Raw genomic sequence first — 23212 nt, forward strand, 5'->3', positions numbered from 1 at the left:
CACAAAGGTGGTTTTCCCCCTGCAGGATGATGGGAAGAATTTACAAACTTTGCCAAGAGTAGTAACAGTGCATAGATCTCTATGTTCTACATGTTATGCAGCTTTAATACAGTCAACATACTCATGGTCACAGAAACATCCTTTGTGTAAGTCTTATTTTAGACTATATAACCTCAAGATTTTAGTGCACACTTTTTTAAATTACAGTGGATAATTGCTAGAGAGATAGTAAGAGGTTGGAAACCTGGTTGTTTCACATTCTTCATGGAATTAACCCAGAAAGGTGTGAAATTCTCATATGCAGGGAAAAGAAGAGGTTCACAGGCTACCATGGGGAGTCCTAGGAAAGGAGACTTTTTGGATTAATGACAAAAAGTAGTCTTTATTTCAATAAAGGAGACATAAAAGGAATTTTTTGCAAGAATGAGTTGTAGATAGTAGATACTGATGATACTCTGTCTAGAAAAAGACAATGGAGGAAAAGGCAAATCCAAGATGATATTTCAGGAAGGAGAACTTTCCTTGGGGTCTTTGTTGCTATTTTATGCAGTCCTTTTGAAAACCTTGGAACTGGAGAAACACATTTGGAGCCAAGTAGAGGAAACAAGAGGGACCACAGAGGAACCTGCGCTATTTCTCAATAGAGGAACAAAAGGAAACAAATCATCCGGTGGTACACCAATGATTGCTGCTCTTTCAAATGATGTTCGGGTTTCTGTCCAGTATTTTTTGTTACTTTATTCCATTTGTTCTCTTCAGCTGAAGAAAACAAGGCATCAAAAAGTACTATCTGTATCACCACACTCATAACTACCAAAAAGGAAAAAAAAACCAAACCAAAACGAAATTTAAAAGTCTGAAGGCAACTTCGGCAATATGATCAACAAGCTTCAATAAAGCAGTCAGCATATGATGATTAGATAGCCTTTACTTTAATCCCATAATATCCAGGAATTAAAACAAAGAGCAGACTCTTGTTAATACCTGTTAATACAGGATCTGTAATCACATAGGAGTAGAGGTAGAACATTCTGCAATATGTCAAGACAAAGAATTATTTAGAGAAGTCCAGGCCATTATTGTTAGCCAGGATTTTTTTGCGAGAATATTACTAGAAATAATGGCATGGGACAAGATTACAAGACATTTAGAAATGGGTGATTTAGTTAGGGGCAGACAGCACATATTCACTAAAGGTAAATTATGTTTGACAAATTAGCTTGAATCTGATTATTGTAATGTTCTGTTGCTGAAGGAATGAATTAGTGTCTGCAATTTATCTGATTCTCAAAACTATATTTGATATTTGCCATGAAAGAGACCCAGTTTACAAAGGGGGAATTATGGGCAGTTATTCAAATAGAGTGAAAATTATTTCAAGAAAATGAAAGAGTATGTCAATTAACAGTGACACTTCAGGTGGAAAAACATATACAATCAGCAGTCAATAAGCACCACTTTACTTGACCTGTTACACAAATTGCACTGAAATCAATGTCAAGAATGGCTAGATTTAGTGTTAAAACATATTAGGACTAACAAAATTATATTGCATTACTGGAAAGTAGACAGCAAAGATGCATTCGACACACTTTATCTCTGAAAATTAGAACAGTCCTGCTGTTTTTTCATACTGTAATTCCTCATTCCAATCCTCTTTACTTTGCAATTAATCATTAATTATCCAATTCAGCAAATTATTTATAGAATCTGAAAACAAATACCTTCTTTTCTATTTTTTTCAATAGGGATAGATAATTTTAATGTTTACATGAAGAATTTATTCCAACAGATCCCAAAACTTGGATTTAGCTCCAGTGATTCAGAGGTATTCACACCTGAGAGCATGTATTTATGTGCTACAGCTACTCCCTAGAGAAAAATTTTTTTTCGCCTAGGTCACTTTTTAATTTTACTTTGTCTTTCTCCAAGCTGGTACCCAAAGAATATAAAGAACTAGCACGCGGTAGGAGATGAAATACAGCTGCAATGATTTAGACAGGTGGGGTAACTTGTGGATACAGAGAGAAACCTCTGGTCTTCTCTTAGGTTGTATGTTCTGCTAGTTTTTAGGAAAAGATTAAGTCCACTTACATGTCCTAGAAATTCTGAAAAACAAGACTGACTGATATGTAGGGTTGTCCACTAAGAGACAGGAGCACGCAGGAAAGCTGAAATCCCAACAACCACATTACCCAGAATAAAAATGAAAATTAGCTGAAGGTGGGAACTGAAATCTAATTGAAGTGTAAATAGAATAATTGTAGTCTCACTTTTTTAATACAGATTATCATTGCTTTCCCCTCCTTTGTCTTTTGTGGATATTCAAAATTTGTGGGTTTATTTATAGACTTAATCTGATATCAGAGGAGAACAGTTTAATAAGCAATGTGATTATTTACTGAAAGGTAGAAATGCTACAAACCAGACCTCTAGGACACCTTAACAACTGTCCAGGTATCTCACCACATCCTCACTGTATGACAGAGGCTGAGTTGGAGCAGGGATGCCAGAAGTACATGTGAATTCCAGCAATGTCTGGCAGCCTTGGAAGTCTCCAGACAAGCAATAATCATAGAATCATAGAATATTCTGTGATTCTGTGATGCTTTAAGTTGGAAATGACCCACAAGGGTCCAACTCCTGCCTCCACTCAGGACCACCCATATTTTAAACCTTATGTTTAAAGGATTATTCCATGGTTAAGTATTCTCAAGAACAGGAAATTCACATACCCACTATCTCATTTACAACAAAGGTGTGAAAGAAGATATCACACATCTAAGCAGGCCCAGCCCTGAGACCTATGTTATTCAGAGGTTGCTTACTTCAGTATCAACAATGAAACTACTTTTAGCATAATATTACTAATATTTATTTCAGACCAATGTTCTACAGTTAGACAGACACCTTAATGATTTCATCCTTTTGTCTTCTCCAAAAACTAATTATTCACAGTGTACGACTGTAGTGAGAAATTGAAACAGACTTAGCCAAGGATAATTTGTAACATGGCCATTCATGCAAGCGTTCTTGGGAAAGGAGGGAATTTCATTTCTGATCATTACTGCAGAATACTTGAACCTGAGGGAATACAGAGCATCTGCATTACTGAAATTTAAGTGAAGAAGTACTCTGTCTTCCCCTCTGAAAAATATCAAGTGCTCCTTCTTGGGGGCATTTGATCCATTGATTTCCAAACATTTTATTTTCAGTCAAACCAAACAAACATTATTTGGAAAAGAAATATTTGTTTTCCCTAACCTCCAGCATTTTTCTTTTGTCCCAAATTATGAAAATCTTAGCTTCAAATTAGCCTGAAACAGATTTTGAGAATTCTTTATATTATCTTCTCTTCACATTAAATTCTAACTAAAAATATACCTGCGGAGCTCTGCTCTACCAATTGACAAGACTTTTCTTGTATAATCTTATATTCCAACCTCTCCAAGAGTTTTTTCACTTGTACGTAATTACAGGTAATAAGTATGATTTCTGTTCTCAAATACTATGTCTGCCCCAATCTGCCTAATTGGGACAAGTCTCCTTGGGAGTTAGCAAAAAAATTTAGTTTAAAAAAATCCATGCTGGCCAGTTGCCTCAGCAACAGAGACTCCAGCAATTGAAGCGCTGGTTCCCATAGAGGTGATGGAGCCATACGTTCACAAGACTGGTTCAGACTACACATAAATGCCTGTGGAACTTCCTACACAACCTGTCAGTTGAGAATTGTTTCATCTAACTTTTTCCAGCTAATTCTTGTTGAGACCATTCCTTCTGATTAATGGATTTAATTCCAAATGGAAGCGTTTAAGAAGGTGCAATACAAAAGTTTCTACCCGTTTCTGGAATAACTGTTTGCATAACAGGGCACATTAATCTTATATGTTAAACTACTAAGTACGTTTTGGCTTTTCAAGCATATAAGCATGGAAAATATAGGCCTAATAAGATTTTAACATAAGTACCCCTAGTAAGGCATTTGAGATTAGTTACAATGTAGGTGTGCTTTATAATCCTGAAAGACTCTAATAATGCTGTTTATGAGCTAAAAATGAAAGCAAAAGTATGACTTTTATTAATTTAGAGCATTTTTTTTGTTGTTTTTTGCTGCAAATGATTTTGTCTGTTATTAAATGCTAAGTCAAGCTATTTTGACACCAAATATTTTCAGAAAGTATTTGTAAGATTAAGCTATAACACTGTGACCTTAATGACGCTCTTAATGTAAGTTTGAAGTAAATGTGAATTAACATGAATTTATGTAGCTAATAAGAATGTAAATCTCAATCTATTAATCTGTGTGGTTAAAAATGAACGTGAAGTATATAAATCTAGATATAAACATTTTTTGAACTTCTGAACTTTTCCGAAGGAAGTTGTTTGCTGCTCTGCAGTCATTCAACCTGCCTGACATAAAAGTAGACACAAGAAAGTAACTAAATATTTTAAATTGATTTTGTTTTAATAATGGAAGATCTTCTGCCTGATTTTGATTAAATGTATCTGTGACAGTAACAGTTCTAAAATTACAATTAATTGTTATTAGAAGAAGAAACAAGTATATAATGTATATAATGGGTGAAGTCAGCACTGACACATAGGTTCCCTAATGCAAAACTGCTAGAACACAAAGATCAAAGGGTAAGTTTTATTTCCAAAGGCAATTGTTTTGCAAAACCTACACAAAGGTAATTCTCTTGGCTTAAAAATATTTTCCTGAATACCTTAAAAAACAATGACAGGACAGAATTTCATATCTACATCCTGACTGAATAAAAGAAACTAGATAACAGGTCTTCTCTGCATGTTATTCATATAGGCACATTAATGGACATCTGTGTCTTAGCAAGAACTGTCAAGTACAAGAAGTGCTAAAAATGTCCATTTCTACTTTGGTAGAAATGATAGCACAATTTGTCATCCTAGAGATGACAAATTAGAGAACCATTAGAGTTCCAAAACAAATATCTAAAGGAATGATCAAATTTCTGTTGTTTTACAGCAAAATAAAGAGATTTCACCTCCTGTAAAGGGACAACTTCTGGAACCTTCTGTTGGAAAAAACATTTGAGTCCTATGGACATCCTGTTCCATGACTGCTTCTGTCGTATGTAAATCTAATCTGTCCAGCCATTGATACAGCTGATACATACAGAAAGGAGATGGACTTTCTTTAAATTATTTCAATTACTTTTTTTTTTTTTTTAAACCAAACTAATAATATGATTTGACTACCTGCTGTATGAATTTTCTTATTGAGTCATCTGAACTTATGGAATTATTGATTTAAATTTAATTACAACATTAATTTGATGCTTACATTGTTTAAATGTAATAAGCTTAATGAAAGTTTAGCAAATTTGCATAATAAAAGCTTAGCAAAGAAAAATCTTTTCCTTCTGTTTTTATATGAAGCTGTCTGTTCTGAAATCCTACCATGGTGTCAAAATTCTAACATTAAAAAAACCCAAAAACCTCAGGAATATTGTAAATGATACGCTTTTGCTTAACAGCTATTATTTAGTCTTGTTATATCTCAAAAGAGAAGAGCAATCAGTTCCATCACTAATTTCTATTCTTATTCAAAACAGATGTGAAAACTGATTAAACATTTACAAAATAAAAATTCTGATATTTCTTTAACAATAATTTTCATTTATTTCACACTGAATCCTTAAAGGATTTCTTTTTCAATTAAGATTTGTGAAGAAGTAGGTATAGAGGTCAGTTTTCTTGCTGTAATATTATCAGTGCTTTCACTATTAGGCTTGTGAAGATATGAAACAATCCAAGATCTCCACAGTGAACCGAATACACAAAAACAGTTTAAAGACTGAAATTGTTTTTGTTTACAAATAACGTGGTTGTTTTTTTTTTTTTTTTTTTTTTTTTTTTTTTTTTTGTCATTAAGGTCAATGAGTGGGAACCACAAAATCAGAAGTTAATTGCATAAACTGACATGCATTATATTTATTTTATATTATATTTAGTGATTCAAAACAATGAGAACTTCATTTAAAAAACCTGCGAACCTATATCCCAGCTGAACAAAATACTAAAGGCAGTAATATCCAAGAGGGCTCGGAGCCAAACACATACATAAGAAAGACATGAAAATATGTTTATATAAAAGCATAAAAGAACTTCACTTGACTTGCATGACTTTTTGTATCAAGCATGCTACAGCAGTCTTTTGATTCTAATATGAAACTACAGTAAGGATCATTGCACTAATGCGTGAGGATTTGTGATAATGTTGCAGAAATTTTACTGTCAAAACTGAACTGCAGTGTAATGACTTTTGTTATCATGGTTTCTAATAACTATTCAGAATGAATTGACCCTACATATGTTTTACTGCAATAATATGTCAGTTATCCAGAAAGGAAAAAAAAAAAAAAAAGGAAACTAGACATCAGTTGACTCCTTTCTCCCCCACACCCTCCGTATAATACAGCCTCTTGAAGAGAACCTGAATATGACAGTAAATTTTTACTTAAATTTTAAAACAATAGTAATTTTCAGGGAGATTATTTTTATATGCAAATTACATGAACAAAAACAGTTCTTAAAGTTTTGTTAAACAGATTCGAGTAAATAGGTTATTAACATATAATGATAGATCTCTATGTTTTGGAATCAAACCTAATTTTAAGAGAACAAACACTGTTGGCTACAGTACAACCATTAATTCATTAGGAAACTACAGTGGAAGTAGCAGATTTTATTCTTGGGACAGATATTCTAGATTGCTCAATATACAAAGAAGGATATGATAAAATAACTAGTTTTGGTTTTCATGCATATAAGTATTTCTGGCACTAGTATGCAAACCTCTTAACATTTCCAGAAGAAATACACGAAAGAACGTTTGAAACTTCAACCCTTCCAAGTGAATGCTGATATTCCTAGGTAGCTTTTTGATTTCAGAAGCCCAGCAAAAACATAATATCTTATGACATTCATTAGAATTGAAGAATTTGTAGCATAAAAATGGGGTGAAGAAAACAAAGGCAGAAGTGTACAATACATCTGCAAAAACAAGCATATTACCTGTGCTACATAGTAACTTAATTAATTGCAGGAATTGAAGAAAGCAGAAATGCTTTCTCACTTGCAGCAAAGCTGAAACTTGCCTATGTGTTTTCCACCAGGCTGTTATCTCTTATAGCATGCTAGGAAGAAATCTAGAAAACAACAGTGGGATATGAAAACCTTGTTTCATCCACTGCATCTGTATAGCAGTACTAAAAAAATAATCTTTTCCTCCTCCAATAGAATTCTTCTGCATTCACTATACAGAAGAGAGTATTCTACTTTCCATGGGCATAGCTTCTCTGTTCAGTGATGTGTATCCTCCTTGTTCATAAATGCACCTTCCACAGTACATAGAAACTTGCAAGATCATGATAAAACACTTTATGTTACCAAAGACATTATTTCATCCATCAAGACAGCCTTTTCTGGAGCTGAACAAAGCAGCTGCTTAGGATCCCAAAGTAAACCTACTTCATTATATATATATATGTATATATATAATTATAATTATATATATAATATATATTATAATCACATATATATATAATATTATATATATATATATGTATATATACACATATATATTATATATATATATGTAGAGGATAGTAGGAGAAGAAAGTCCTCGGGATTTAGGAATGGATGAACATGCTTCTTTAAGTCTGCACATTGTAATGCAGGTATATAGTGCAACACCTAGAAAAATCATTACTGTGATACTCCCTTAGAATTGATTTTCTGTTGCAGTTGTAATTCACTTAACCAAACAACCAACCAAACAAGCAAACAAACAAACAAAAAAACAACTAAGAAGAAAATACACCTCCTTTTTATAGGAGCCGTACGTAGACAACAACTTATTTCCTTTTGTCATAACTGCTAAATACTCTGTGATAATGACAGACATGTTTTTCCTTAATGCTTGGACTAGTTAGCTCCTTAACAGAGTTAAGAGTTATCAGAAAGGAAATTAGAGTAGTTGCCACTATAATCCTCAAATTAATATTCTCAATAGAGTTTCTCATCTTCATATATGTACTGCTACTAAATGGCACAGAGGACTGTCAGAAAGCCTAAATATTCCCATCACTAATTTCTACCATAAACTACGTACACATGTTGTAATGCTGCTTATAAGCTTCTATAGGATAGTAACATACTCATAACCATTTTCTTCATAAACAAGATTTTAAAAAGCCAAACAAATGATTATGTGGCAGTGATGATGAAGCTAGATCCTGTTGGCATTGCAATGCAATTTTACTATGTTTATTTTATTGTATTCAAATTGAGAAGGAAAGAAGCAATAATATATGCCAACTCATTTGCAATTTTTTTTCCTTCCATATTACCTCACTGAGATGTATGATAATATCACCCGCATTATGTCCAGAAGAGGTAAACAGCGGAGTGGGAAATCTGTTTCACAAATATTACCAAGAACAATTACATCCAGAAGGCATTCTTATATCCAAAGAAATTAAAGGTCCAGATTACCTAACATAGATATATTTTTCTTTAGGTAGCATTATAGTGGATATGCTCTAATTCTGTATTCAGAAAAAATACTTTCAATTCCTTCTGTAACCCACTCATGCTAACAAAACATTTCAGTGCTCATAGCTTTGCCTTTAGATCATATTTAGGGAGCATAATTAGCACTCACTTGGTGAGGAGCAATAAAAGAGAATTTCTTCCATTATTTATGATCTTCAACTTGTTCTCCAAATATGCTTATCTCTAAGAATGTATGACTTAAAAATATTTTTGTTCTGTGAAATATAGAAAGGAGCATAGTTAACAAGAATACCTCAGAGGGAACAAATTCCGAGTACCCTGATTTTCAGAGTTGGAGATTTACTGAGGTGTTCTGTGGGAAATGAGTGACAGCTGAAGATGGTATAGGGCATAAGAGGGACTAAGGGGACTAAAAGAGACTGCTAGCAGTAATGCACTACTAATAATCTGGACTTCACATCTCATTTATTTATTTGAAAACTTCTTCACTGCACATTTTTGAAAATGAACCTAAATACTGATGTTGACAGGACCTGATTCCTCCATATGTGTCCAAAGTTAATAAACATTCTTACCCTGTTGATATTAACCTAAATTTTTCTACATGATTACTTACACATGTACTAATTTTCAGAAAGACATGAAAGAAATCTAAGCAATATTCTGGTTAACATACCTAGGTAATATTTTTGATTTAATTACAGTTAATGCTGATAGAGTCGATGCTCATATTCTGAGAACTATCTATAGATGCAAAGCAAAGAAAAAAAGAAAAAACTTCACATTTTTGAAAATAGTTTTACAACACCTCACTTGATTTATGTTCCACAACATTGTTACATTTAAACAAACAAACAAACCTATTGAAATGTGACTAATTATTCAAGAGAACATTATACCTCAGTGCTATACCTTCATCATGGAAGTTCATCAAATTAGATTTCAATTTTTTTTCATTTTCATATAAATGTTTTCTACATTAAACATGCAGTGTCTGATTATAGCTGTTGTAAAGCTCACAATTCCCTGAAAGACTATTTGATAGAAAAGTAATGCATAATGTTAATGTGCTGGATACTGTGCTGGGTAATACAGTTTTGTACAAAAATAAATACACTCCAGGTAAAAAACAATAATCAAACAGAATTATGACAATGGATAATTAATGCCTTATATGAATAGCTCTAAAAAGCGGGGAAAACAAAAAAACAAAAAACAAAAAACAAAACCATAAGCAAGCAAGAAAAGAAGTGAAAATACAAAAAATGCTCAAGAAGAAACATAAATGCAGGTGATAGATAGATTACTAGCATATATTCCATTGGCATTATGTTACTGCATTGATCAAATGCATTTCAAATAGGAAATGTATTAATTGAATGAGTGGTGTTAGCACTTTACCTGCTGATGATCTCTAAATGAATCTTCCACTTTGATTCTACTATCGTAGAGTTCTGTGAGTTCTTCTTTACAATTTAAGTAGCATTTCTGCAACATTTGATATTCCTGAGCTAGCAACAGATTTTCTCTAATAAATTGCTCCAGATTGACCTAAAGAGAAAAGTAATTGATTACACTCACTGTAAAATGCTCGTCTAAGAAATAAAATTATAGTTCATTTCCACAGTTTCCTTCACTGATTCCCTCATGAACATCTCTAAAATATAGACAACAAGATTACAGTTTCAGTGAAACCAGTGGGAAAACTACAAATATTTTCAGTGTTTAGAATTTTGCTAAAATATTTATACTGAAATTAATAATATTATTAATGGTTTCCTGTGAAAATAAACCTGTAAAATGTTACAGTAGAAACTACTAGGAAAAAATAGACTTCTACATTATTACATTAAGTCCTCTTTCTGTGCAAAAAATATTTTGCCTTAATTGCCAAAAGATCCACTAAATCTTTTCATATTTTACTATTTAAATCTCTTTTACCATGTTATACAAAAAACAGAGAGAATGCAATAATCATGTATTTAAAAAAATAATAATTTTAAAGTTTTCCCAATCATAATTTGATTAACTTGATTTTAAAGTCTAATTTAATTATCAGCCATCATGGTTCGCTACCAGGTGAAGTGTTTGGTAAGTGTGCTTCCATAATCAGATGAATTTCCATTGTTTTTCAAACTGACCTTGACTGAATTTCCTGTAATTGTAACTCATGACTTGCAACAGTCATAGAATTTTCTAAGGTATTTTGTCTAAGTTACACAGATAATCTGATTGAATTTAAAATTGATTTATGTCAAGGAATTCTGCTTTCATTTATATTATTATTATTATTATTATTTCCATTAAAACATGCATCTTATGGGAGGGAAGCCCAACTAAACATGCATAACGTTAGACAAATGAAAATTTCTTCTTGCTTCATAACTATAAAACAGGATGTCTGATCTCCACATTTCTAAATATTTTTTGAGATACGCTTTAAGTGTATATCCTTAAAATATATTTTTAAAATAGGATAGCGAGTGATGATGATACCACCCATTAGAGAGGAGAGATGCAATAAAAAGATCAATGGGAAAGCATAACACTTATTAAATTTATGTAAGCTGTTGCCTGTTGTATTTGGGAGGCACTTCTGTTAAATTCAGAAGCACATAATAAAGCGGAGGAGTAGAGGACAGCTTACAATTACGTACAAGTCTGGGCCAACTAATTAAACGGAGATGTCCATATGAAGAATGGCTGCCATAATCTAAGGAAATATTTCAAAGTCCTATAATGCAGAAGTTTAGCCAAAAAGTTTCTCAAGTTAGAAAAGTATGTTTATGAGCTGAGTTTATACGAGTGGACAATTTGTAATATTATGTATGTGTCATGGAAACCCTTGCTGAAAAGCAGAGCTATCAGAAAAGGTAGAGCAGTTGGGCCAGTGCCACTATAAGGTCGTCCCTGAATGGAGTCTCTGTCCTGCAAGAGCAATGGCAGCCCTCTGACTTGACAGTCAGAAACCATCAAGTAATTGTGTTGCCAAAATCCAAAGAAAGGGTCTGTAAATCACTGTAGTTGCATTTCTGGTAAAATACAACTACTCTGGTAGTATTCAGCTGTTACCCTATTAACTTCCCTGACACTCTTCTTCCCTTTGAGAGAGCACTGTGCAAATGGAAAGGTACACGTGAGGCAGAAAAAAATATTTTGAGCGTAAAGAGGTTTAGAATTATTTTCTCAGATCACTGATTGAAGGTTCAAGTCATTATTTATACATGAATACTACAAGAGACAGACTCTACTGAAGCTAGTCAAGCTCCATTTGGAAGAGCAACATTAGTGCGTGTTTACCTCATGAGCTTGGACCATTATAAAAATCACCAATGTTTTAGCCACATGTTACATACACAATTTTTCCCAGAATCCAAGAAGACTAAGGACTTTCAATAAAATTCAAATCTTACTTTAATATCTTCCCTGTCTTTAAGAAAATATCTACTGAATTACTGGACTAATAAAGTCCCAGATCTTCTGGGTTCACAGTGTGTAATGGTGAAGAATCCTCAGTTTTTTTGAGTCTGCTCCCAGGAGAGTAATTTGGAGTCTTGCTTTTTAAAGACAAAGCTAGCCAAGGGAAATAGCCGCATGCCTGAACAGACTCACAGCCATCCTGTGGAGCTGCTTTGAATCTGGGAGTTCCCAAGACAGTTTGCGTGTTAACAATTCTTTTTTTTTTTTTTTTAAATATGCAATGTCTTAATCAAGATATATTCACTATTACTAATAACTATCTATGTTTATACACACTTTCAGAAAACTTCTGCTAGAAGATTGACACAGTTATGCATTCAAATCTGAAAACTCTTCTGTACGGAACTATCACTCCATATGTCATAAAATACTAAAATGCTATGCACCTCCCAGAATTATCAAGATAATTAATGGAAAGATGTAGAATTCAGTGAAGAGGGAGTGACTATCTCTTTTATTACTCTTTGGGTAGTAGTAAAGCTTTTTTTCAAGCTGACACTTCCATGAACAAATATACAGTGACTGACACTAATATACTCACATTCATTACATAAAACAACTACTGTCCTCAACACTGACAGCATCTTAGCATAAGTAAGGAATATTGGAAAGTCACGGAAAAACTTACTAATGGAATATTAACACTAATAGAGTAAGTGGCCTCAACGTATATATACCTGAGTGCAAACCCAGTAAAGTCCTACCGTTATTTTTTATATAACTTAAAATGATTCAGACATTTTAACAAGAAAAAGACATATTTACGAGCACTTCATCTTTATGAGAGAGAAAAATGATCAAACTGAGACCAAATTTTGTATGTCAGACTATAGTCCACACTTCTTTTTTCCTATTCTAGCAAAACAAGGATATGAATCTCAAAATCGACAGTAAGATAGATATATAAGTAGGTAGTCATGGCATTTGATACACCTCTGCTAGCTGAGCTTCTGAATTTGAAGACTTGCTAACTGGTAACAAGCACTAAGATTCTTCTCTTTGTTCTCTTCCTCTTCATCAAGATATTAAATCACATACTACTTATGATATGCAACTCTTCACCTACAGGTACACTTGTATGAAATATGGAAAAATGTTTTCCACATTTCTCCATTAAGTTACTTTATTCAGTGAGAAAAAGAAGTATAACTCAGGGGAATTTCTTGAAGGCTCTTACATGAAATGAAACTTGAATCTCAAAAGTAGATAAATCAGATGGATCCTGAAAATATCATTGTAGAAACAAATGGAAGAAGATATTTCTTTGCCTTTTGCGTAGCTATAGACAACCTGTACAAATGGTATCAGAAGTAGAATACTGAGTTAGATAAAATGTCTACTTGATCCAACACCTTTTTTTTCTCATTATGTTCTCTTGCTCAACATAACAACTTAGCTTCTACCTTTCTGGAATAGCAGGAAGCTGGAACACTTTTGTGTGTGCTGAACACAGTGAAAGTGGATAACCTGTCTGTCATAACACATACTCACACAAAGGCAACAGAATACATGGAAGAAAAAAAAGAGAGCAAAATGCTTCCCTAGACTTTAACAAAAAAAAATAAAATAAAAATAAATTGTTAGCACAATGGAAGTTCAGCTGGACAATAAGGAATGACATGCAATGCCACGCAACATGAATTATCAGTCCAGTATCTCAGCACATATAAAATTTATTCTAACAAAAAGCTCCAAATAACAATCACCACTCTAGCCTAATCCAGCTGGAGGTGGAGGGGAAGTGCAAAAATGAATGTTAGAGACAAGTAAGGGAAACTGCAAATGGAATACACATCAGTCTCAATCACTTTGTGTTGCAAGTGATCCAAGAATTATTTTATTGTTCAATTTCTGTGGCAAAAGTTTGTAAAGAATTGTAGAGAGAAACCTTAGGATCGATGAATTTGTCCACATAATGATATACCAATAAACATGATATAAATCCCTGTAGTTAACAAAGTCAATCATCAATTTGAGTGTTCACTTTGACACCAGTGCTTTATTGGAGTATAAGAATAATTGATTTTGACAACCAGATGCATCAGCACAGTGAACTAATTATGAAGGGATCTATGTTCATTGTTTATACTACCTAAATTAGATATTTTGAAGATTTCTCCAAGCAGGAATGACTACACAGGAAGTATCCTTTTTGGACAACAACACAGAAAGTGGATTGCAAAAAGAAATTACTTAAAATTAGCTGTTAATGTGCATCCACAACTTTTTTAATTTTTCAAAAGAAAAAAAAAAGATATTTAGTTGTGCTGTTTCCCACAAATATGTCTTTTTCCAGACAGTAGAGCAAAGAATCAGAAACATACATATAGTCCATGTTATCATGACCTACTACAACTGACAGATCTTTGGAGAATCAAGATGTGATCAAAACACCATGTAAAAGAACCCTAAGATTTGAACAGGTCTCACAACCAATTATTTTAAGTTCTATCTTTATCTGCAATCAAGAAACCCTTGTTTCTTGAAACCCTTGAAAACCTTTGAAAATTTTGAAACCCTTGAAAATTTTGCATTGTGCTGTCAAATATCTTTCAAAGACAAGAAGTAAGTCTTCTGAAATTCGTCTAAAGCTTTCAATGAAACTCCACAGGTTATTGCAGCAGGTCTACCAGTAGCTATATTTAAAAAGTCTTGAAAAAGCTGTCATTCAGAACACAAAATGTTAAACATCATTCTTGTGTCCAACAAGTATTTGAAAAATTTGCCACTGCTCTACTGAATAGAATTTTACCTTACTAATGCTCTTCAGTAATTAAAAATGTTATTGTGGATAAGAGAGAAATATAGTTTTCATATTGAAAGAATCAGGAATGGGAGAGCTTTGTCTAGGGCTACTTCAAGTTTAAGATCAGTCATGATTACAAAGGTTCAGATGCAGTATTCAATATCTTTAGAAAGCAACTGGATAATTCCTGGTTTCACATTGCAAAACTAGAATTTGGCAGTGACAATATATGTTTGAATATATACCTAAAGAATGGGCAAACAAAAGGGACATGCAGGAGCCTGAAGAGTTTTTATGTCTTTGAACATGTGAATATTAAGATATGAGACCAGTCTCTTGGAAATTCTCCTCAATAGCGCAGAAAGTGTGCTCAGAAGTACACTGAAGATTTGGTAGCTTCTAAGAAGGTAAGGAAAATGAACTGATTGAGATGGATCTTCATGTTGCTGGATGCCAGAAGTGTGTTAGGTCTCAGAACCAATTTGCTGGAGCCAAATTGATATATCGCATAAGTCACAGTTCTTTTCTTCCTTGATATCATGGAAAGAGATTGGTACCAAAGCACTGAACTGGAAGTACAAGCATAGTGCCTTCAGGTAGTAGGGGTCAGTGACTCCACCAGTGTTGTCAGGAATAGAACTTCAGAAGGCACAGGAATAAATCAGTGCACCCCGAGAAGTGAAGTATTAAAAGCAAGCAGAACACAAGTGAAAGCTCACAAACAAAAGAAACTGAGTAAGTAACATTGCTGTTGCAGAGAATGTGAATGACAACAGATGATAAAACAAAAATGAAGAGCAGATATCTTGCATTTGAAGCTAACTGTGGAAAAGTGTACCTTTAAAAGATTTTGTTGCAAGTGAATTGGAAACAATTATTATAGTACATAATGTCAGTAAATTTAGTATTGATTGAAGAGGATTTCATTTGATCCACCAGTTCTGAATGCTAATGGAAGAAAACATCAATCTTTCAAAGACCAGAAAACTTAAGAGGTGAATTCTTTGGACAGCTAAGCAGATGATAAATACATTTATATTAAAAATACCTTTTCTTTAAAAACAAGAAATACAAAATTAGTCATTGGAAGAGGATTATATAGCCTAAAACTATAACACTGAATTTAGAATCCTGGTGACAGATTCTTCCATGCTGAAAGATTTTATTTCAGGAAAATTAAAGGCTAGCTGCTTTAAATAAAGTCCATCTATAAATATGAATGAAATATTTTGATATATCATAAAAAATATTTTGAAATTACATAGAATCCTCCTCCATATCTTAAGTCTATATGCTTTGTCTAAACAGAGAGTTTATGATTTTATTATTGATTTCTGCATAACATAGCTTTAAACAGTTAAACACAAAATTATTTGCCTATTATGCATATTTAACTTTTCTTCTAAATCATCACATTTTGATTATATATGCCTGTCGATATTTTTACAGCATATTACAAAAGAGAACTTTCAGTGATATTTTGGATAAGATAGAGCTGAACAGAATATGAATTTATTTATTTCATCAGGACCAGTTGAAGCTTCATGAATGTTCTTCTTTTTCTTATATACTTAGGGATGGACAATTCTGCATCGCTAGGGGAAAAGGCTAATTACTCACAGGATGGTACGTAGATACACACTTTTTGACATTACAAAAACTAGTATTTTTTTATTAATGGAAAACGGTTGAAGAAAATAAATAACAACCCCCCTTATTCAGATACTAGTACAAAAACCAAACACTCTTTCTACTGCACAGCAGAATCATCAAATAGAGGACAATATCTAAGGTATTAAATAGCAATATTGAACAGAATACCTGTTTCCTACACATATCTCATATACAGGTATATTATGTCTCTAAAGTGATAGAAATGTGCAAATAAAGAGATTCATGAGATAATTATTTAAGTTTTTTATTAAACTCATTGGAAATCTAAAAAATGTTTTTTTTTGCTTCATTTAATGAAATGTGCAAAATGTAGTAGATTTAATAGAATAATGTCTTTCATTTTGACATGCCCTATTACTAACCACAGAAATATTAGCACTCAATTCTGGCTTTGCAAATAGAACTATTTACATTTATGCAGTTAGAAGAGTCACCTTTTAGCCTTTGCAACCACAATCTTTTGTAATTCTTTAAAAAATGAATACTACTATCTCATCCTCCCTTGATAACAATACTGATATTTTGTTTTAAAGGAATATTCTAAATGAGGGTTTGTAGATCCATATTTTGCCTAATCTCAGTTACCTACTTTGGTCCACTGACAAACCATTTGGCATCAGTGAACTTCACTATAATGATGATGCACATGACTGACACCCAGTGGTCTTCCTGGCTGAAATTTCTTTTAAACAAACCTGCATCTGGACACTTAAACATCCATCTTAAAAGCTTCTGTATTTTTATTTTTGAAATTCCTACTAGACCTTCTGTATGGATACTTAGCTTGTTCCTACTCATTGCTTCTCATGGAATTCTGAAATCCAGCTGCTGATGATGGAGAAATACTATTTACTTTGACTATTTCTTATAAGCAATATTCAGATAATTAATTAAATTAGTTTTAAATCTGCTTTTTAGAGCACTAAATGAAATCTTTATACTGTTAAAAGAAAATTATTTTTCACTTCAATTAAGAAAGCCTCACTTTCAATTCAAAAGCAAGCAGAATGCTTATCTGACTTTAAGCAGATTTTTATGTAACACAGAAGGCACCTTCATGCCTCTCTTCTCTAACTAAAATAAAACTTCTTAAAATTTTGAGACAACTTCTTAAAATTTTGAGACAACTTCTTAAAATTTTGAGACACTGAGAAATTTGTCTGGAGAAATTTCACTGAACAAAACTAAACATACAATAAAAAGACGAACAAAAACCTATTTTTAACAGACACCCAAAGTAACTAGTTTTCATACAAACACTGTTGCCTTTCTTAATAAAAACCGCTAAATTATACATTACACTTAGATATCAAGTTAGATCTCAAACATAGAATATAACTATAACGTTACACCAAATGTTCAGTTATCTGGTTAGAACAGGTTTGTATTGCAGATAAGATAGATCAATAAGAGTGTAGAAAAGATGAGTATTACATGTCCTAAGCAAGTAGATATAACGTGTACAGACACAGCTCTGTATCAGCGCAATATTGTGGTTATCTGTACAATTATGTTTGTGCCTCAGGCTCTCTCTACCATATTAAAATCTTGCTGAGTGGAAACCTGAGAAATCATTACTCTACTCTACAGAGAGTCCTTGGCACAAGCTCCTTGCTTATGAAACCTTTTATGCCCTGAGATTATAAGTTTCTCTTTACCTGTTCTCCTTATGATGAAACCTGAGACCTCCCTTATCATGGAGAACTCCACTGTCTAAAAACTACAGACAAGTTCAAACAGTAAAGCACAGAAATGAGGCAATACACACAGATCAATCACAGAACAGCAGTAAGAAGTGTTGAGTGCCTTTAGAGAGGTCTATGTTTTATTTAATGAACGTTTATCCAAAAAAACATGAGAGGAATTCTGCTTCTTTGATGCCCAGCCAACAAGTTATGAATGAAGTTGCTATATGCTGGAGGTCCTGCCTCCAGCAGGTGTTTTTTGTTTTGTTTTGTTTTTTTTTAATTTTTATTATTATATATTTGATTTAATTTCTATAAACAAACAAAGGATACATAAAATAGCTTGACAGCAGCCCTATTACAGGAAAACTTTGGGGGTATTCCTTGATGAAAGACTCAACATGAGCCAGCAATGTGCGTCTGCAGCCAAGACAACCAACAGTATCTTGGGCTGCACTAAGAGAAGTATGACCAATCAAGAGAAGTATGACCAGCAGGCTGAGGGAGGTAATTCTTTCCCTCTGCTCTGCTCTACTTGGAGTGTCGCACCAACTTCTCATGCCCCCTACACAAGAAGGACAGAGAGCCATTGGAGCTGGTCCAGAGGAAGGCCATGAAGATGATCAGAAAGCTGGAGCATCTCCACTACAAGGACAAGCCAAAAGAGCTGGGGCTATTCAGCCTGGAAAAGAGAAGGATCTGAGGAGACATTATAGCAGCCCTCCAGTACCTGAAGGGGACCTACATAAAAGCTGGATAAGAACTTTTTATAGGAACAGGTAGTGACAAGACAAGGAGGAATGGCTTTAAACTGGAAAAGGGTAAATTTAGACAAGATATTAGGAAGAAATTCCTTACTGTGAGGATGGTGAGACACTGGAACAGATTGCCCAGAGAGGCTGTGGATGTCCCTCTCTGGAAGCACTCATGGACAGGCTGGGTGGAGCTTTGAGCAATCCAGTCTAGAGGGAGACGTCCCTGCCTATAGCAGGGGGGTTGGAACTAGATGACTTTGAAGGTGCCTTCCAGCCCAATCCATTCTATAATTCTAGGAAAAGGAACCCAATGCAAAGAAAGACCAGTGCACTAAAATGTATTTCCACATACACACTGCCCACAATACAGTGCAGTGGTAAACAAAAGTATTGAGAATTCGCCCACTTAGTATTATCAGATTTCAGGTAGGACACAGTCAAGCTTCAAGAAATCTTCCAAACTATTTTGTCATTGGCCATGGCATGTAAATCTGACATTTACTGGAGGAAGCAGAATCAGTGAATTCCAACATAAGAAAACAACTGCTAAAGCCTGGAAGATTATAGCTTCTGCTGGATGTTCTCTGTCTAGCATATATCACAGTTTAAATGAAGCCTCAGAGAACCCAAACTTCAAATCATAAACAGTGTCATAAAATCTAATGCAATAACAGTATAAAATGAAATTATAACAGTGTTTATGTCAATTTCCACATTGCATGCAAAATATTTACAAGAAATTGTGAGAATTAATAGCGAACATTCTTTATTGAACACTCATTTTAAAATCAGCAAAACCTCAAAAAAAAAAAATAAAATAGTGCACACATTCACACATACTAGTAAAGGTATATTCCTTGCAACTTTTCAAATCAGACTAATACTTCTACATTAACTGCTATAAACAAGTGAGGACAACTGTGAAAAAATTCTTAAACTGAGTATAGATATTTTTTGTCATTAAAATTTTGCAAAATTGTACCAGCTCAACCAGATCTGTGAAGTCTGGCATTTTCTATATAGTCCAGGAAACACGGATATAATCTCTTCTAAACAAGCAGCTGTAATACACATATGAACAGTCCATATTATCATTCATCTACGTATTTTCTCAAACAGTTGAGGCTATTTATACAATGGGATATATTTATTATTTTCCTATGCGTAGTATGTATTATAATTTTACTTATATATATACTTTCTGTAACATATTGTAAATATATAATAAATAGCATGTTCTAATTGTCATTTGTTTTAGAGATATAATTAAATGTAATAAGGGAATAGCATTAGCTTCAAATGATTTTTTTTTCTGCTTTTTCTGATAAGCCAAAATTGAGCTTTACAAACATAAAACTAAAAGCACAAACCAGTGCACTCTACAAGCAATCTCAGAACCAAAGCTACTCTCAGATAAAGCTCTTTTCAGAACTATCTTTTAGAAGTACTTTTACCCTTGTCTATGTATGAATATACAGTTTCTAATGGCGAAAAATTTATCTCTCAATATTATGACTGTACAGTCATTGCATGAATGGGCAAAGTGAAGGGAGCCATATACAATGGCATTTCCTCCTCAGCTACCATATCTCAATAATAGCAACAAATATTTTTCAAAATAGGAAAGGAGGGAGATAAGAATTAGAATTTTTATGTAGATTACAAAACCTGAATAACTTCAGTGATCAGGAAGAAGTATTTTTTTGGTGTCTTTGATGCACATATTTGCAACATGAATGCTCCAACGGTAAGTCCCCATATCCACTATAATCGCAGGAGCATTAGCTGAGTCCTTGAAGGAAACAGAATCAATCTATCTCATGCAGCATTCGCTTTGAGTCTTCCTCAGTATTACTGCAGTTGTTGAGAATATAGATACAGGTTCAGAAGTCACTAAGAATAGAGTTGCTTTTCAGCAAAGCACTGATACAGCTTAGCTCTAACGACTAGATTCAAATAAAAGCAAAAAGCTGTATTTAGATTGTTTCACAAGACAGCTTGATATATTTCATTTTTGGCTCATATTTTCATGCAAAGATGGCCATCTTTGCATCAGCAAATAATATGAACTATTTTGTATGTCATCTAATGTATGTAGTGTTTCTACCATAAAGAGAAAACAATAATTTTGATGTCAAAGTGGAAAACACTCGTAGTTCCACAGGTCTGACCTGCGGAAACAAGCAGAACCACTGATAGCGACTTAAGTGAAAGTCTTGGAACTACCACAAAATAAAGCATAGAACTTCAACACTAGAAAGAACATAAATTGCAACAGAGTCAAAAAGATCTGAGGTTTTCACCCATTTGTTCTTTGTAAGGTACATATAACATACGATTCTACTTCAGCAGGGGGTAGACATTGCTGGTTTTGGAACAACCATTTCTCTCACATAACAAAGGAAAAGATTTTACTGTAGTGTTTTCTAGTACTATAATAAAAACAGGGATAGGCATTCACAGTGTCCCAAATGTGAATGTTTTTATCTGTGGATTCAAGGTCAAACTAATCAAGTCAGTCTTAGCATTTCCAGCTATCCAAAGCTCTTTCTTTGTTTAGGATAGCTAAAACTGTTTCTTCTTCTCAGACAATCAGGACAAGCATAAGCCATGCATCTTTGTTCTGTTAACAAACCCATTAACATTCCAGGTGTTAACCCACCTGGTAGCCTCTCTTGTACAGAAGGTGCTCATGTTCTCCCCCTTAGACAAAAGACTAATCATCACAGTACAAAACCGTTCAAGACCATAGTGCACTTCTTTCAAATTAAGTTTTTAATGGTAAACAGTCATATCCTCATGGCACCTCATGTAAGAGAGGGGGTCTCAATACAGTATACTATCTGTAATAACCATAAAATAATAGGTTTCTGATAGTTAAGCACCTATCAGCTGATGCCAGAGAAAGATGTGGTCATTAGACATCTCACAGACTTCATAACCAGAGTTGAAAAGAGATAGAGTACACACAACGTAATGTGCCACTAAGATGTTAGCACTCAGCACGCATGAGAAGTGAGGTTGTTAGGCATTATAAAATGTAAGAGAAAGGGAATCTGATGCTAGATTATTTAAACACTTATCTGAAATGCAAATCCAGGTTTGTTGGCAAGTGTACATGCAAGGCTGATGCCCTTCTGGATTCAAAGAGATTTTCTATGAGCCATGCAGCAACCTGAATGAGCATATCAGTCCTTGAGGACAACTTTCTGTTCTGATTCCTGTGACTGCAGTATTTGAAAGAACAAGAGACAGGGTACCTGCCTGCTGTGTAATTCTCATTCAGATCTTCAAGCTTAAGGTCATTCAAAAGTATCCAGTCTTAATAAATGACATGAAATCAAAACACTGTTTTTAAAGAGTGTCAGACATGAGTCCCAAAGTATATAAACACAGCACTAAAAGTGCATTAAAAACAAGGCTGTTGAAGTAAACAGAAGACCTATGAACAAACCAATATCACAAAAAAAATTCTGGCAATCAAATGTACTCTCTCACTGTCTGAGCTCTTGTGACAGAAATGGCAACAAGCCGCTCCACCCTACTGTCTCATGATAAGCATGAAATGCTGGGGCATGAAATTAAAACTTTGGCTTCTGTCATGGCAGAACCCTATATTTTTTTCATATTTAGAACAACTGTTACAATCTCAAATATTATTATCTGAAATGCAGCGTACTCTCTGACATACTTTAAATACCACTACAAACAGCCAAAAAAGTGCCATAAAACTAAGAGATGAACTAAGATTTTTATGCTTGTTATCTGCAGATAGCACTTTTACACACATGGGATACTATTATATTTATCATATAGAACATCATATGTAACTATGCAGATGCATAAGAAAAAATGTGTTATATTTGATATTCACATAATATCAAAAATGATATGACAAAAATGCTAATGAAATTATAACCTAACTATTTTTTCATTCTTTTCAGTACAACTGAAACAGGAGCTGCTTAATGACTTATTCCTCATATGCCATTCAAAGCCCACTAATTTATTCTAGTGCTGTCTGCATTACCTAATGAAGATGATACCCTTAGCTTCTCTATCTTCAAATTCTTTTCTGCTGCTGTCTAGTATTTTAATTCAAGCATTGAAATTATGGCCACTGTTTTTGCCCTGCAACCCAGAGTTTCATTTCAGTTCACTTTATGTATCCCATCCTCAAGGAAAGGACAGCAGCTATTTGGAGTTCACAGAGTATATTGTCTTTGAAAATCCATGCACTTGGGGGATCATTATATATCTGGAAATTAATACATTATTTAGTATAGTGCTGCAAAAATCCCCACATGCTTTTT

General features: G+C 33.7%; 1 protein-coding gene across 1 annotated transcript in view; it reads right to left on the reverse strand.

Annotated features, from left to right (window-relative positions):
• CCDC178 (coiled-coil domain containing 178) overlaps positions 1-23212 on the reverse strand; it is a 153200-nt gene that overhangs the window by 42811 nt on the left and 87177 nt on the right. Inside the window, exon 19 of the mRNA XM_015855502.2 lies at positions 9961-10110. Within this exon, the coding sequence (XP_015710988.1) occupies positions 9961-10110 (150 nt within the window). The remainder of the gene's footprint in view (positions 1-9960; positions 10111-23212) is intronic.

This window comes from Coturnix japonica, chromosome 2 (genome assembly GCF_001577835.2).
Source record: "Coturnix japonica isolate 7356 chromosome 2, Coturnix japonica 2.1, whole genome shotgun sequence".
Taxonomy (NCBI): Eukaryota; Metazoa; Chordata; class Aves; order Galliformes; family Phasianidae; genus Coturnix; species Coturnix japonica.